This window comes from Macaca mulatta, chromosome 4 (genome assembly GCF_049350105.2).
Source record: "Macaca mulatta isolate MMU2019108-1 chromosome 4, T2T-MMU8v2.0, whole genome shotgun sequence".
Taxonomy (NCBI): Eukaryota; Metazoa; Chordata; class Mammalia; order Primates; family Cercopithecidae; genus Macaca; species Macaca mulatta.
Window position 1 is genome coordinate 96,167,537 of NC_133409.1, and position 14,835 is coordinate 96,182,371.

Sequence of the window (14,835 nt, forward strand, 5' to 3'; positions counted from 1 at the left end):
TTTCCTATAACCCCCACCCATCCCCCAGATACTCACAGGTATCCTAGCCTAGCTGGTCCCTTTTCTTGCAGGCCTGGCATTTACCCTTTCACGGGTTTTAGCACAACATTTATTATTTTTTTGAAACTGCATTAACTAGTAGTATTCATGCAGAATACTTGGAAAATTCAGAAAAGCACCACCAGTGTTGTGGGTTAAATTGTGTCTGCTGAAAATATATGTAGAAGTCCTAGCCTGTAATACCTCAATATGACCCTATTTGGAAATGAGGTCTTTGCAGATGTAATAAAGTCAAGATGAGATAATTAGATAGGGCCTTAATCCAATATGACTGTTTCTCTTTCGCCCAGGCTAGAGTGCAGTGGGGCAATTGTGGCTCATTGCATCCTCCGCCTCTTTGGTTCTAGTGATTCTCCTGCCTCAGCAGCTGGGATTACAGGCGTGTGCCACCATGCGCAGCTAATTTTTGTATTTTTAGTAGAGATGGGGTTTCACTATATTGGCCAGGCTGGTCTCGAACTCCCGACCTCAAGTGATCTACCCACCTCAGCCTCCTAGAGTGCTGGAATTACAGCCATGAGCCACCATGTCCAGCCCAATATGACTGTTCTTATAAAAAGAGGAGAGAAAGACATAAAGGGAAGATGGCCATATGGTGATGACAGAAACACATATTGGAGTAATAAAGCTGCAAGACAAGGAACAGCAGGGATTGATGATGACAACCAGAAGCTAGGAAGAGGCAAGGAGGGATTCTCCCCTATAGGTTTCAAAGGAATGTGGCCTTGCTGACACCCTGATCTTGGACTTCCAGACTTTAGAATTGTGAGACAATAGATTTGTATGTTTTTAATTTGTTTTTTGTTTTGTTTTGTTTTGAGACAAAGTGAGTCTCTGTTGCCCAGGCTGGAGTACAGTGGCATGATCTCGGTTCACTGCACCCTCTGCCTCCCGGGTTCAAGCGATTCTCCTGTCTCAGCCTCCCTAGTAGCTGGGACTACAGGCACCCACCACCATGCCTGGCTAATTTTTGTATTTTTAGTAGAGACGGAGTTTCACCATATTGCTCAGGCTGGTCTCGAACTCCTGACCTCAGGTGACCCACCCACCTCAGCCTCCCAAAGTGCTGGGATTACAGGCGTGAGCCACTGTACCTGGCCTTGTTTTTTTTTTTTTTTTTTAAGTCAGTTTGTGGTATTTTGTTATCACAGCTCTAAGAAACTAATACATGTAAGAAAAACATTCGGTCAGGGACTGCCCATATTAATGTTTTGATATATAATCTACCAAACTTAATTTTTTTTTTTTTTTTTTTTTTTTTAAATGAAACAGTTTCACTCTGTTGCCTAGGCTGGGATATAGTGGTACGATCATGGCTCACTGCAGCCTCTACCTTCCAGGCTCAGGTGATTTCCCCCAACTCTAGCCTCATGAGTAGCAGGGACTACAGGTACACACCACCAAGCCTGGCTAGTTTTTTATTTTATTTTATTTTATTTTAAAATTTAATTTAATTTAATTTTATTTTTTTGAGAGGGAGTCTTGCTCTGGCACCCAGGCTTGAGTGCAGTGTTATGATCTTGACTCACTGCCCCCTCTGCTTCCTGGGTTCAAGTGATTCTCCTGCCTCAGCCTCCCTAGTAGCTGGGACTACAGGTATGTGCCATAATGCCCAGCTAATTTTGTTCCTTTAGTAGAGATGGTGTTTCACTATGTTGGTCAGGCTGGTCTTGAACTCCTGACCTCAAGTGATCCACCCTCCTTGGCCTCCCAAAATTCTGGGATTATAGGAGTGAGCCACTGCACCCAGCCACGCCTGGCTAACTTTTGTATTTTTTTGTAGAGATGTGGTTCTGCCATGTTGCCTAGGCTGGTATCAAACTCCTGGGCTCAAGTGATCTGCCTGCCTTGGCCTCCGAAAGTGCTGAGACTACAGGTGTGAGCCACTATGTTCAGTCTTGCATATATAGTCTTTATAAATCTAGGAAGATAAAATACAAAGGTTTAAATATATATGAAGTTTAGTGCTGTAACAGGAAAGAGTAAAATATACATACTACTTTTGTTCGTGATACAGTAACTGGTACTGGATTAACCCTGTTGCCAAAACAACTAGAAAAACAGGAAAAAAATCCATATGAAAAACTTTCAAACATTGGATGAAAGGTAGCATAGGATTGGGATTCCTAAAAATGGGAAACAAGGTGAGCCCTAGAATGATTCCGGCTGTCTACCTGGAGTCACTTATAGGAGGACTGACTCAGAGGAGGAACGAAGTTCAGCAGTGGTGGTCCTACTGAGCTGAGAAGACAGAGCTCGGAGTTGGGGCAGTAGTTGGAATATGCTGGGAAGGGTGTTACAGTAGAGGGAACAGCTGTAGTGTTATAGTAGAGGGAACAGGGGTCTGGTGAGTACTGGCTGAATGTGAAGCTGTGTTTTCTTAGGGAAATTTTGTGAGCTATGCAAAGAATAACTACTGGAGTTTTTCTGTGTAGGAGATGTTCAACTCCTACTAGTTGGAGTGGAAAGACCCAAGTTGAATACTGGCATAATTAGGCATGGAACCCAGAAGGGCCACATTCCAGGGCTAAATCAGCCCTCAAAGGCCTTACTAGACCAATACTAAGAAAACTTAAAAAAAAGTCTTGAAAGGATCAAGCTGACCTACAAGCTGATTAATTGCCTGCTAGAACAAAGGAACAGAGCAAAATCTAGACACATATCTACAACGTTCAGCATCTGATTAAAAAAGTACTAGATATAGGAAAAGGAAAATGGTGGCTTATTACCAGGAGAAAAGTCAGTCACTGTAACAGATCCCAAAATAATAAAGATATTTAAATTAATAAACAAGGACTTAAAAAAGTGATTATACAATGATGATATGAATGTTCGGAAAAAGAAAAAAGTGATTATAGGCTGGGCCAAGAGGAACCACTTCAGGCCAGGAGTTTATGATCAGTCTGAGCCTGGGCAACAAAGTGAGACCCCATCACTCTCAAAAACATGAAAAAAAAGTAATTGTATGTGCAGGGACTTGAAGGGAAATGTTAAACATAATGAGAGAAATTTAAGCTATGAAAAAAACCAAGTGAAACCAAAAAATACAATCTTAGCAATGAATATTTTACTGGATAGGCCTTGCCGAAGATTAGACAGTTCACAAGAAAAGAACATTGAATTACAAGATACGGCAATAGAAATTATCTAGGCTTAAACAGACAGGTTGGGAAAAAGCCGGAATAAAAATGCTTCAGTGATTTGTGAGGCATTATCAACTAGTCTACTGTATGTGAACTGGAGTTACAGGAGGAGGGAGCAAAGAGAAACAGTAGAAATATAAAAGATAATCTCAAAATTTCTAAAGTTGATGAAAAATAATTCATAGATCCCAAAAACTCGTCATCTTAAATCTGATAAACTTAAAACCACACCAAGCCACATCATAATCAAGTTGCTAAGAAACAAGTAATAAACAACATCTTAAAAATTGCCAGAAGACACTTTACTTGTAGAGGAGCAAAGATAAAAGTGACTGTTGGTTTCTTAACAAACAACACAATGAAACATCTTTCAAATGCTGAGAAAAACTGTAAACCCCCTTGTGTGGTGGTGCATACCTGTAATCCCAGCACTTTGGGGGCTGAGGTAGGTGGATCTCTTGAGCCCAGGAGTTCAAGACCAACCTGGGCAATGTGGTGAAACCCTGACTCTACTAAAAATACAGAAATTAGCCAGGCATGGTTGTGCGTGCCTGTAGACCCAGCTACTTGGGAAGTTGAGGCGGGAGGATCACTTGAGTCTGAGAAGTCGAGGCTGCAGTGAGCTGATATCGAAATACTGCAGCCTGGGTGACGGAAACCCTGTCTCCAAAAATAAAAATAAATAAAACAATGTTTGCTTAAGACAGGATTTTGTATGTAGAAAGTCTTAAGGAATCTTCAAAATAAAGAATTTCATTGATCACAGGTCAATATATAAAAATGAGTTATATTTTTATATTTAAAATTATTGGGGAATGAAATTTATATTTTATGTATTTTATTTTTAGAGACAGAGTCTCATTCTGTTACCCAGGCTGCAGTGCAGTGGGCACGATCATGGCTTACTGCAGCCTCGAACTCCTAGGCTGAGGTGATCCTCTCCTCACTCTCTAGAGTAGCTGGGACTATAGATGCACATCGTCACCAGCTGATTGAGAAAAAAAATTAATTAAAAAAAAATTTTTTTATTGAGATGGAGTCTTGGTCTTCTGTTGCCGGAGCTGGAGTGTAGTGGCGCGTTCTCAGTTCACTGCAACCTCTGCCTCCTGGGTTCAAGCCATTTTCCTGCCCCAGCCTCCCAAGTAGCTGGGATTACAGACACCTGCCACCACACCTGGCTAATTTTTTGTGTTTTTAGTAGAGACAAAGTTTCACCGTGTTGGCCAGGCTGGTCTCAAACTCCTGACCTCAAGTGATCCACCCTCCTCTGCCTCCTAAAGTGCTAGGTTTACAGGTGTGAGCCACCGCTCCTGGTCACACCAGCTAATTATTTATTTATTTATTTTTTTTGAAGAGATGACATCTTGCCACATTGCCCAGGTTGGTCTCAAACTCCTGGCCTCAAGTGATCATCTCACATTGGCCTCCCAAAGTACCACCATGCCTGACCAGTTTTCTTTGGATATGTTTCTTTCCTCTGCAATGTAACTTACTTTATTATTTAAAAAATGGGGCCGAGCACAGTGGCTCACACCTGTAATCGCAGCACTTTGAGAGGGCAAGGCAGAAGGATTGAGCTCAGGAGTTTGAGATTAGCCTGGGCAACATAGTGAGACCCCCCTCTCTACAAAATTAAAAAATACCAGCTGGGCGTGGTGGCGCACACCTGTAATCCCAGCTACTTAGGGGGCTCAACTGGGAGGATTGCTTGAGCTTGGGAGAGTGCGCCTGCAGTGAGCTGTGATTTTACCACTGTACTTCAGTCCGGGCAACAGACCAAGACCTTGTCTCAAAAAAAAAAAAAAAAAAAAAGGTATCTTTAGAGGGCTTGTTTATGCGGAAATGCAGCACTTGAAAATGTGAGGTTTTGGCCGGGCGCGGTGGCTCAAGCCTGTAATCCCAGCACTTTGGGAGGCCGAGACGGGTGGATCACGAGGTCAGGAGACCGAGACCATCCTGGTGAACACAGTGAAACCCTGTCTCTACTAAAACTACAAAAAACTAGCCGGGCGAGGTGGCAGGCGCCTGTAGTCCCAGCTACTCGGGAGGCTGAGGCAGGAGAATGGCGTGAACCCGGGAGGCGGAGCTTGCAGTGAGCTGAGATCAGGCCACTGCACTCCAGCCTGGGCGACAGAGCGAGACTCCGTCTCAAAAAAAAAAAAAAAAAAAAAAGAAAATGTGAGGTTTTGCTCCTATCTATCATGACCAAATCTGTTAAATTTCTTTTCCTCCATTTTTATGGAATCCTTCAGTTAGCCTCCTATAAAGGACAGAACTAAGACTGACAGAAATTGTTTCAAGGTAACATTTTTCCCTAATCAGTGCTTTGATCAGAATCAAATGTTTTCATGAGAGAATGCTCTATAATTGGAAGACTTTGTAAGAGCTCAGGTTAAGGTGACTTTCTGGGTGATAATTTTGGCAAAACTCGTTACATTTTTTGTATGACATTTAGGTTGTGTTCAAGGTGCACTTATATAGGTGACTAGGGTGAGCCTCCTCCTCCTTTTTTCCTTTTTTTTTTTTTTTTGGAGACAGGGCCTTAACTGTGTCACCCAGGCTGGAGTGCAGTGGCATGATCTCAGCTCACTGCATCCTCCACCTCCCAGGCTCAAGCAGTCCTCCCACTTCAGCCACCTGAGGAGCTGGGACTGCAGGCGCGTGCCACCAAGCCTGGCTAATTTTTGTACTTTTTGTATCGATGGGGTTTCACCATGTTGTCCAGGCTGGTCTTGAACTCGTCGGCTTAAGGGATCTGTCCGCTTCAGCCTTCCAAAGTGCTGAGATGACAAGCATGAGCCACCACATATGGCCTGGGGTGAAACTTTTTAGGAGAAACTCATAGCTTGAGACTTGTAAGGTCAAAGGGCATGTCCCCATTTTAAAAGTGCTGTTACATTGCTGAGCAGAAAGGGTTGTGCGAACCTGTATATACACTAGCAATATAATGCCTTTTATACAGTTTTCAGTTTTCCTTTCTATGCTTACCTACATTCTGAACCCGGGCACTAGAATTTTGTATTCTATTTCATCTCCCATATCAAAGTGTTGCTGTCTACTTTGGATCTGTTTTTTGTTTGTTAGAGGCTGATGCCTTGATCAGCTTGATAGGGATATCCTCATTCACTCCCAGGAGTTAATTTTTTACCTCTGTCCTTTCCTCAGGAGTTGTAAGTTTTGTCTACTAACTGCAGAATTCCATTTTTTTCTTCAAGAGTTAAAAGAGCTGGGGGAAGTTTGGGGTTTTGGATTCCCTGGAGATTGTTGAAACCCCAGCATATAGATTCTTTTTCAGAGAAGTGTAGCTTTTAAATGGAATCCGGGTATTAGTTCCTGTACCTCAAACTCCAGTGTACTGAAACTTATTTGTAACAACCTTTATATTAACTCTAATCCTCTACTGAAAAAATTTCTACAGTATTTTATAATAGAATCTCACTTATGAAGTCTGGAAATTGGACATTTTAGTTCCAACCCAGGACTCTTCTCTGCTTTTCTACAACAGTGCAGATGAGTATTATTTATATAGATATTTTGGGCTAGGCATGGTGACTTATGCCTGTAATCCCAGCACTTTGCGAGGCTGAGGCAGTTGGATCACCTGTGGTCAGGAGTTCGAGACCAGCCTGGCCAACATGGTGAAACCCTCATCTCTACTAAAAAAAGAAAAAAAAGAAATACAAAACTTAGCCTGATGTGGTAGGTGCCTGTAATCCCAGCTACTCATGGGAGGCTAAGGCCTGAGAATCGCTTGAACCTGGGAGGCGGAGGTTGCAGTGAGCCGAAATTGCGCCACTGCACTCCAGCCTGGGGGATGGAGCAAGACTCTGTCTCCAAAAAAAAAAAAAGAAAGATGTTTTGTTTTGCGTTTTTCAGGTGTGGACATATCAAGATCGCCAGTGTGTCCTGAGTACCTTAGCACAGTTGCTCTTGGATAAGGACTGTACTGTGCTGGTTGGTCGCCACCTTCGCCCTCTCCTTTTGGATTTGCTGGAAAGGAATGCCGAAGCCATTAAAGCTGGAGGCCAAATCAACCATGATCTGCATGAACGGCTCTGTGTGTCGATGAGCAAACTCATCGGTAACCATCCTGATGTCCTCCCGTGAGTAGCAATTTTATTATTCACATTTCTCCTTCAGGTGATAGAACCTACTGTCTCCTGGGATGTAAGGGAGTCTGAGCTGAAAAGGGAAAACAAATACAGAAAGAAGAGAGATAAATAGTATTGTTTTATAAAAAGAGTCACAGCAGAATCCATTTATCCAGCTCAGTTTAGTGAGCATTTACTAGTTTTCTCTTAAATCTTGGCCATCAGAACAGACCTGGAAAGATGGTCAGGATATGTCCCCAATACTCTCAAGGATTGTATCATGTGGCAAGACATGCATACACAGTGGAGTAAATGAGGTTTAACTGAGATTCTTATAGCATCCACCTCTAATGGGAAAGATTCCTTGCTTATTAGAGCAGCTGAAGGAGTAGATTAGAAGAGCTGTAGTATCCCTTCCAAATTCTATGAATTTATCTGAATTAGTGTACTAAGAGCTGGTTAGAGCTGGGTTTTAATGTGACTTTTAAAGTGATAGTAAAATATGGTTTGTGAGGCGTAGTCAAAAGAGGCAGCAAAACTGAGTGTCAGGGGTTTTTAAATTGAGAAGATTTTTTAAGCTATCGCTCTAAAAATGATTAATATTCTGTATACTAATAGGACATTTCTTTCTTCTTCTTTTTTTTTTTTTTTTTTGAGACGGAGTCCCGCTCTATCACCAGGCTGGAGTGCAGTGGCATGACCTCTGCTCACTGCAACCTCCACCTCCCTCCTGGGTTCAACTGATTATCCTGCCTCAGCCTCCTAAGTAGCCAGGACTACGGGCGCATGCCACCACGCCCAGCTGATTTTTGTATTTTTATTTTTATTTATTTTTTTTTTTGAGACAGAGTCTCGCTGTGTCGCCCAGGCTGGAGTGCAGTGGCGCGATCTCGGCTCACTGCAAGCTCCGCCTCCCGGGTTCACGCCATTCTCCTGCCTCAGCCTCCCGAGTAGCTGGGACTACAGGCGCCCACAACCGCGCCCGGCTAATTTTTTGTATTTTTAGTAGAGACGGGGTTTCACCGTGGTCTCGATCTCCTGACCTTGTGATCCGCCCGGCTCGGCCTCCCAAAGTGCTGGGATTACAGGCGTGAGCCACCGCGCCCGGCCTGATTTTTGTATTTTTAGTAGAGACGGGGTTTCACCATGTTGGCCAGGATGGTCTCAATCTCTTGACCTCGTGATCTGCCTGCCTCAGCCTCCCAAAGTGCTGGGATTACAGGTGTGAGCTACTGTGCCCGGCCAACAGGACGTTTCTTATATCCAATGTTTTATTTATTAGTCTTCATCAGTACAATAAATACACTTCGGCTTTCTTGGAAGTATGATATCTAATCTGGTCCTTGAATGAGGAAATAAGAAACGAAGACTTGCGGGGAGAACACTGTTGGTATGAGTTTTTCTAAAAGGGGATGAGAAAAAAATGGACCTGGTTTAATGGAACTAGAAAATATACAGCCAAGTAAAGATCAGGACTCTGAGAACATTCCTGGCTTTCTCTATTTGGATATGTCAGGTATCAAAGTTCTGTCTTATAAAAAATTATGCAATTTGTTCCTTGCTTTCTTTTCACCTTGATTAAACTTGTGCTCCCAAATTCCCTCAGCTATAGCTTTGGAGACAGTTTCAGAAGGTTAGAATGACACAATAGGTGTTGATTATTTTCTTTTTTTTTCTTTTTGAAGCAGTCTCACTCTGTCGCCCAGGCTGGAGTGCAGTGGCACGATCTCGCCTCACTGCAACCTCCTCCTCCTGGGTTCAAGTGATTCTCGTGCCTCAGTCTCCTGAATAGCTGGGACTACAGATGCACATCACTATACTTGGCTGATTTTTTTTTTTCTGAGACAGGGTCTCACTCTGTCACCCAGTCTGGAGTGCAGTGGCACAATCTTGGCTCATTGCAACCTCCGCCTCCCGGTTCAAGTGATTGTCCCACCATCACGCCCCGCTAATTTTTGTGTTTTCTTTTGTTTTGTTTTTTTGAGACCAAGTCTCACTCTGTCACCTAGGCTGGGGTGCAGTGGTGTGGTCTTGGCTCACTGCAACCTCTGCCTCCCGGGTTAAGCGATTCTCCCACCTCACCCCCACTCCAAGTAGCTGGGACTATAGGTGCGTGCCACCGCACCTGGCTAATATTTGTATTTTTAGTAGAGATGGGGTTTCACTATGTTGGCCAGGCTGGTCTTGAACTCCTGACCTCGCGATCTGCCTACCTCGGCCTCCCAAATTGCTGGGATTATAGGTGTAAGCCACTGTGCCTGGCCTAACTTTTGTATTTTTTTGGGTTTTCACCATGTTGTCCAGGCCAGTCTTGAACTCCTGGCCTCAAGTGATCTGCCTGCCTCGGCCTCCCAAAGTGCTGGGATTACAGGCATGAGCTACCACACCCAGAGATTATTTTCCTTTAATGTTATGTCAGAGTGTAACATTATTTCTAAATTTTACCTATACTGACTTGACCAGCACCTGCTATGAATCGTGTCTGCAGTACACAGAAGTATCCTGGACTAGTAAAGAAGAAAATACAGTTCCTTTTCCTCTACATTTGCAGAACACATCACTTCTAACACCAGATGTGTGACTTTTTACCTGTATCTATCAATTGTCTGACACCGGTTTGGTAGCTTACAATTCAGTTCAACTCTGAGATTATCTGTCTGGAGTTAGTACTGACCCCACAGGTTAAGGATTCAGTCCCACAAGAGTATCTCACCATTCCTCCCCTGCACACCCCCTCTCTAGACAAGAATCTCAAGTCTAGGTTATCATATATGCATCTGACCAAAAGGCTATAAATCAGAGACTTCCTTGACCTACCTCTTCAGGTTTGATTATTTGCTAAAATGGCTCACAGAACTCAGGAAAACAGTTTCTTTACCAGATTATAAGTGTATTAGAAAAGGATACGACTCAGGAAGAGCCAGTTAGATGCACAGGACAAGGCATGGGGGAAGGGGACAGTAAGCATCTATGCCCCCCGCCAGCTGCAGCACCCTCTCAGCACCTCCATTTGTTTACTACCCTGAAAGCTCTCGGGACCCCATTTATTTTTGTTGTTGTTGTTTTGAGACGGAGTTTCGCTCTTGTTGCTCAGGCTGGACTTCAGTGGCGCGATCTCATGTCACCGCAACCTCCGCCTCCCAGGTTCAAGTGATTCTCCTCCCTCAGCCTCCCGAGTAGCTGGGATTACAGGCATGTGCCACCATGCCTGGCTAATTTTGTAGTTTTAGTAGAACGGGGTTTCTCCATGTTGGTCAGACTGGTTTCAAACTCCCGACCTCAGGTGATCCGCCCGCCTAGGCCTTCTAAAGTGCTGGGATTACAGATGTGAGCCACTGCACCGACTTGGGTTTTTTTGTTTTTTTTAATGGATATTTCATTAGGAAGGCATGATTAATTATATCTTTTTTTTTTTTTTTTTTGAGGCGGAGTTTCACTCTCATTGCCCAGGCTGGAGTGCAATGGCACGATCTCGGCTCACCGCAACCTCCGCCTCCCAGGTTCAAGCAATTCTCCTGCCTCAGCCTCCCTAGTAGCAGGGATTACAGGCATATGCCACCAGGCCCAGCTAATTTTGTATTTTTTAGAAACAAGATTTCACCATGTTGGCCAGGCTGGTCTCAAACTCCCGACCTCAGGCGATCCACCCGCCTCAGCCTCCCAAAGTGCTGGGATTACAGGCGTGAGCCACTGTGCCCGGCATTGATTATATCTTTGACCATTGGAGATCATCTTAACCTTCATCCCCTCTCTCTTCTCTGGCAGTTGGGCTGAAAGTTTTAACTCTATTATCACTTGGTTGGTTCTCCTGGCAACCAACCTGTGGCCCTCCCCCCCCCCCCCACCGCCCTCCCTGCTCCTTAGGGACTTTCCCATTGTCACCTCATTAACATAAACTCAGGTGTGATTGAAAGGGGGTTGAATAACGAAAGAATAGCTCTTACTGCATTGGCAATTACAATTCCTGGAGCTCTGTCCTGGAACCAGATTGAAAACTAAACATATATCACAAATAAGCTCAAGTTTTTAACAAAATTTAAGTTTCATTCTTAAAAATGTGTATACACTTTTTTCCCGTTGTGGTAGGAAAATGCATAAAATTGATCACCTTTACTATTTTTTTTTTTTGGAGACGGAGTTTCGTTCTTGTTGTCCAGGCTAGAATGCAATGGCTCACTGCAATTTCCACCTTCCAGGTTCAAGTGATTCTCCTGCCTCAGCCTCCAAAGTAGCTGGCATCATGGGCATGTGCCACCACACCTGGCTAATTTTGTATTTTTAGTAGAGGTGGGGATTTCACCATATTGGCCAGGCTGGTCTTGAACTCCTGACCTTAGGTGATCCAACCGCATCGGCCTCCCAAAGTGTTGGAATTGCAGGTGTGAGCCACTGCCCCCGGTCCAACTTTACTATTTTTTTTTTTTTTTTTTTTGAGACGGAGTCTCGCTCTGTAGCCCAGGCTGGAGTGCAGTGGCCGGATCTCAGCTCACTGCAAGCTCCGCCTCCCGGGTTCACGCCATTCTCCGGCCTCAGCCTCCCGAGTAGCTGGGACTACAGGCGCCCGCCACCTCGCCCGGCTATTTTTTTATATTTCTTAGTAGAGACGGGGTTTCACCGTGTTAGCCAGGATGGTCTCGATCTCCTGACCTCGTGATCCGCCCATCTCGGCCTCCCAAAGTGCTGGGATTACAGGCTTGAGCCACCGCGCCCGGCCCAACTTTACTATTTTTAAGTGTACAGTTTATTTGGATTGCGTTTTAGATTAATTTCTTGGTTTCAGTTTTGCATCTGCTGCTGGTTTGTGCTGGGCACGTGTCCCACATCAGTGCTGTCTGTCTTTTGATTGGTAAGAGCAATAGTGGGTGGGCCCAGTCACAGCCTTTATGAAGAATAGCAGATGGATTGTTGTGCTGGAGCATGCACTTTCTTTTCAAAGACATAGTCCGTGTGTAAGGTACTGTATCTATGTGACCAGTCATGCAGCCATACAGCAGAATGAGGGACCAAAATAGTTCTGCTCTTACACGTTTTAGTTAAAAACTGTATCTAGAAATGCTTAAAGGTAACATCTTGTTTGTTTTTAGACTTTTCTTCCTCTCCAAGAACTACTTTATTCTCACTGTATCCCTGTGAGGAAAATAATGTCCTAGTAGTATAATACCTATTTCCCCTTTTCTTCTTTTAGTTCCAGAAGTGATATATTCAAATAACATTCAACAATACAGAATGGTAGGAAGCTAAAGGTCTTCTCCACCCTGAAACCATACCCTCCAAAGATAGCTGGTATTAATATTTTGGTATGTTTTCTCCCCAATGTCTTTCCTCACTCTTGCACACATCAGAGTATACACACAAGTACATTAATATGCACACATTTTAAATATGGCTTTATTGAGATAGTTTCTATATTATAAAAGTACAAATCAGTGGTTTTAGTATTTTCATCAATATATGCAGTCATCACTACAGTCAATTGCTTTTATTTTTTATTTTTAGCTCGTGCTAAATTATTTTCAAAAATTTTAACTCAGGCATTTTGTTATAAAAACTTGCTACTCATACATAAACTAATATGAACTTAAAATTCATCATACAGGCCGGGCGCGGTGGCTCAAGCCTGTAATCCCAGCACTTTGGGAGGCCGAGACGGGCGGATCACAAGGTCAGGAGATTGAGACCATCCTGGCTAACCCGGTGAAACCCCGTCTCTACTAAAAAAATACAAAAAAAACTAGCCGGGTGAGGTTGCGGGCACCTGTAGTCCCAGCTACTCGGGAGGCTGAGGCAGGAGAATGGCGTAAACCCGGGAGGCGGAGCTTGCAGTGAGCTGAGATCCGGCCACTGCACTCCAGCCTGGGCGACAGAGCAAGACTCCATCTCAAAAAAAAAAAAAAATTATAAATTTGCTTCACTTTTTTTTTTTTGAGACGGAGTTTCGCTCTTATTACCTGGGCCGGAGTGTAATGGCGCCATCTAGGCTCACCGCAACCTCCGCCTCCCAGGTTCAAGTGATTCTCCTGCCTCAGCCTCCCAAGTAGGTGGGATCACCACCACACATGGCTAATTTTGTTTTATTAGTAGAGATGGGGTTTCTCCATGTTGGTCAGGCTGGTCTCGAACTCCCAACCTCAGGTGATCCACCTGTCTTGGCCTCTTAAAGTGCTGAGATTACAGGCATGAGCCACTGCACCCAGCCTACTTCACTTTTTAATTTGACTTTCTAGTAAATCTTCCTTTTTTTTTTTTTTTTGAGACGGAGTCTCGCTCTGTCACCTAGGCTGGAGTGCAGTGGCCGGATCTCGGCTCACTGCAAGCTCCACCTCCTGGGTTCACGCCATTCTCCTGCCTCAGCCTCCCGAGTAACTGGGACTACAGGTGCCCACCACCTCGCCCGGCTAGTTTTTTTTGTATTTTTTAGTAGAGACGGGGTTTCACCGTGTTAGCCAGGATGGTCTCGATCTCCTGACCTCGTGATCCGCCCATCTCGGCCTCCCAAAGTGCTGGGATTACAGGCTTGAGCCACCGCGCCCGGCCCTTTTTTTTTTTTTTTGAGATGGAGTCTCTCTCTGTCGCCCAGGCTGGAGTGCAGTGGTGCTATCTTGGCTCACTGCAAGCTCCGCCTCCTGGGTTCATGTCATTCTCCTGCCTCAGTCTCCCGAGTAGCTGGGACTACAGGCACCTGCCATCATACCCAGCTAATTTTTTTTTTGTATTTTTAGTAGAGATGGGGTTTCACCATGTTAGCCAGGATGGTCTCCATCTCCTGACCTCATGATCCACCTGCCTCAGCCTCCCAAAGTGCTGGGATTACAGGCGTGAGCCACCATGCCCGGCCGACTTTCTAGTAAATCTTTAGCTTCTCTGCTTTTGGGTGGTGTGTAGGGAGATCCTCTTTTACTTGGATTAAGAGCATCATTCATTAATGAGCATCTCATATTGGCAGTAGGCCTTAGACCTAGTATTGATGCTGCCTTCTGTTTTGTCATTTTTAATTCAAACCCACCCTGTAATAGCCACCACTGAAGGCAGATTTTGGTAGACTTTGAAAAACTTGAGGTTTTACTTGAAGTTCCATATGCTTCATGGCTTGCAAAACATAATGGCCTACGAATCCCATGGCAGCAAATCAGTCCAACTGCTACTACTGTACTGGCCACAGCTCCAGCTGGGTTCCCCTGCCTCCACTAGGAATGTGAATCATCCCAGCCCAGAGGTTGCGGCCAACAACCACGTACCTTTATCAGGGAACAACACAGTCACCGACCACAGTCCATTTTTGAACATTTGTACACAATTTTTTAAGATAGAATTTTTTTTTTAAGGTGGAGTCTCGCTCTGTCGCCAGGCTGGAGTGTAGTGGCGTGATCTTGGCTCACTGCAACCTCTGCCTCCCTCCCGGGTTCAAGCGATTCTCCTGCCTCAGCCTCCCAGTTAGCTAGGACTACAGGCATGTGCCACCACACCCAGCTAATTTTTGTATTTTTAGTAGAGACGGGGTTTTACCACATTGGCCAGGATGGTCTTGATCTCTTGACCTTGTG

At 44.4% G+C, this 14,835-nt stretch overlaps 1 protein-coding gene across 2 annotated transcripts in view; it reads left to right on the plus strand.

The window, feature by feature from the left end:
* MDN1 (midasin AAA ATPase 1) overlaps positions 1–14,835 on the plus strand; it is a 184,752-nt gene that overhangs the window by 9,161 nt on the left and 160,756 nt on the right. For both annotated transcript variants that reach the window (XM_015136925.3, XM_015136926.3), the window contains exon 2: positions 7,080–7,306. In XM_015136925.3, coding sequence (XP_014992411.3) covers positions 7,080–7,306 — 227 coding nt within the window. The remainder of the gene's footprint in view (positions 1–7,079; positions 7,307–14,835) is intronic.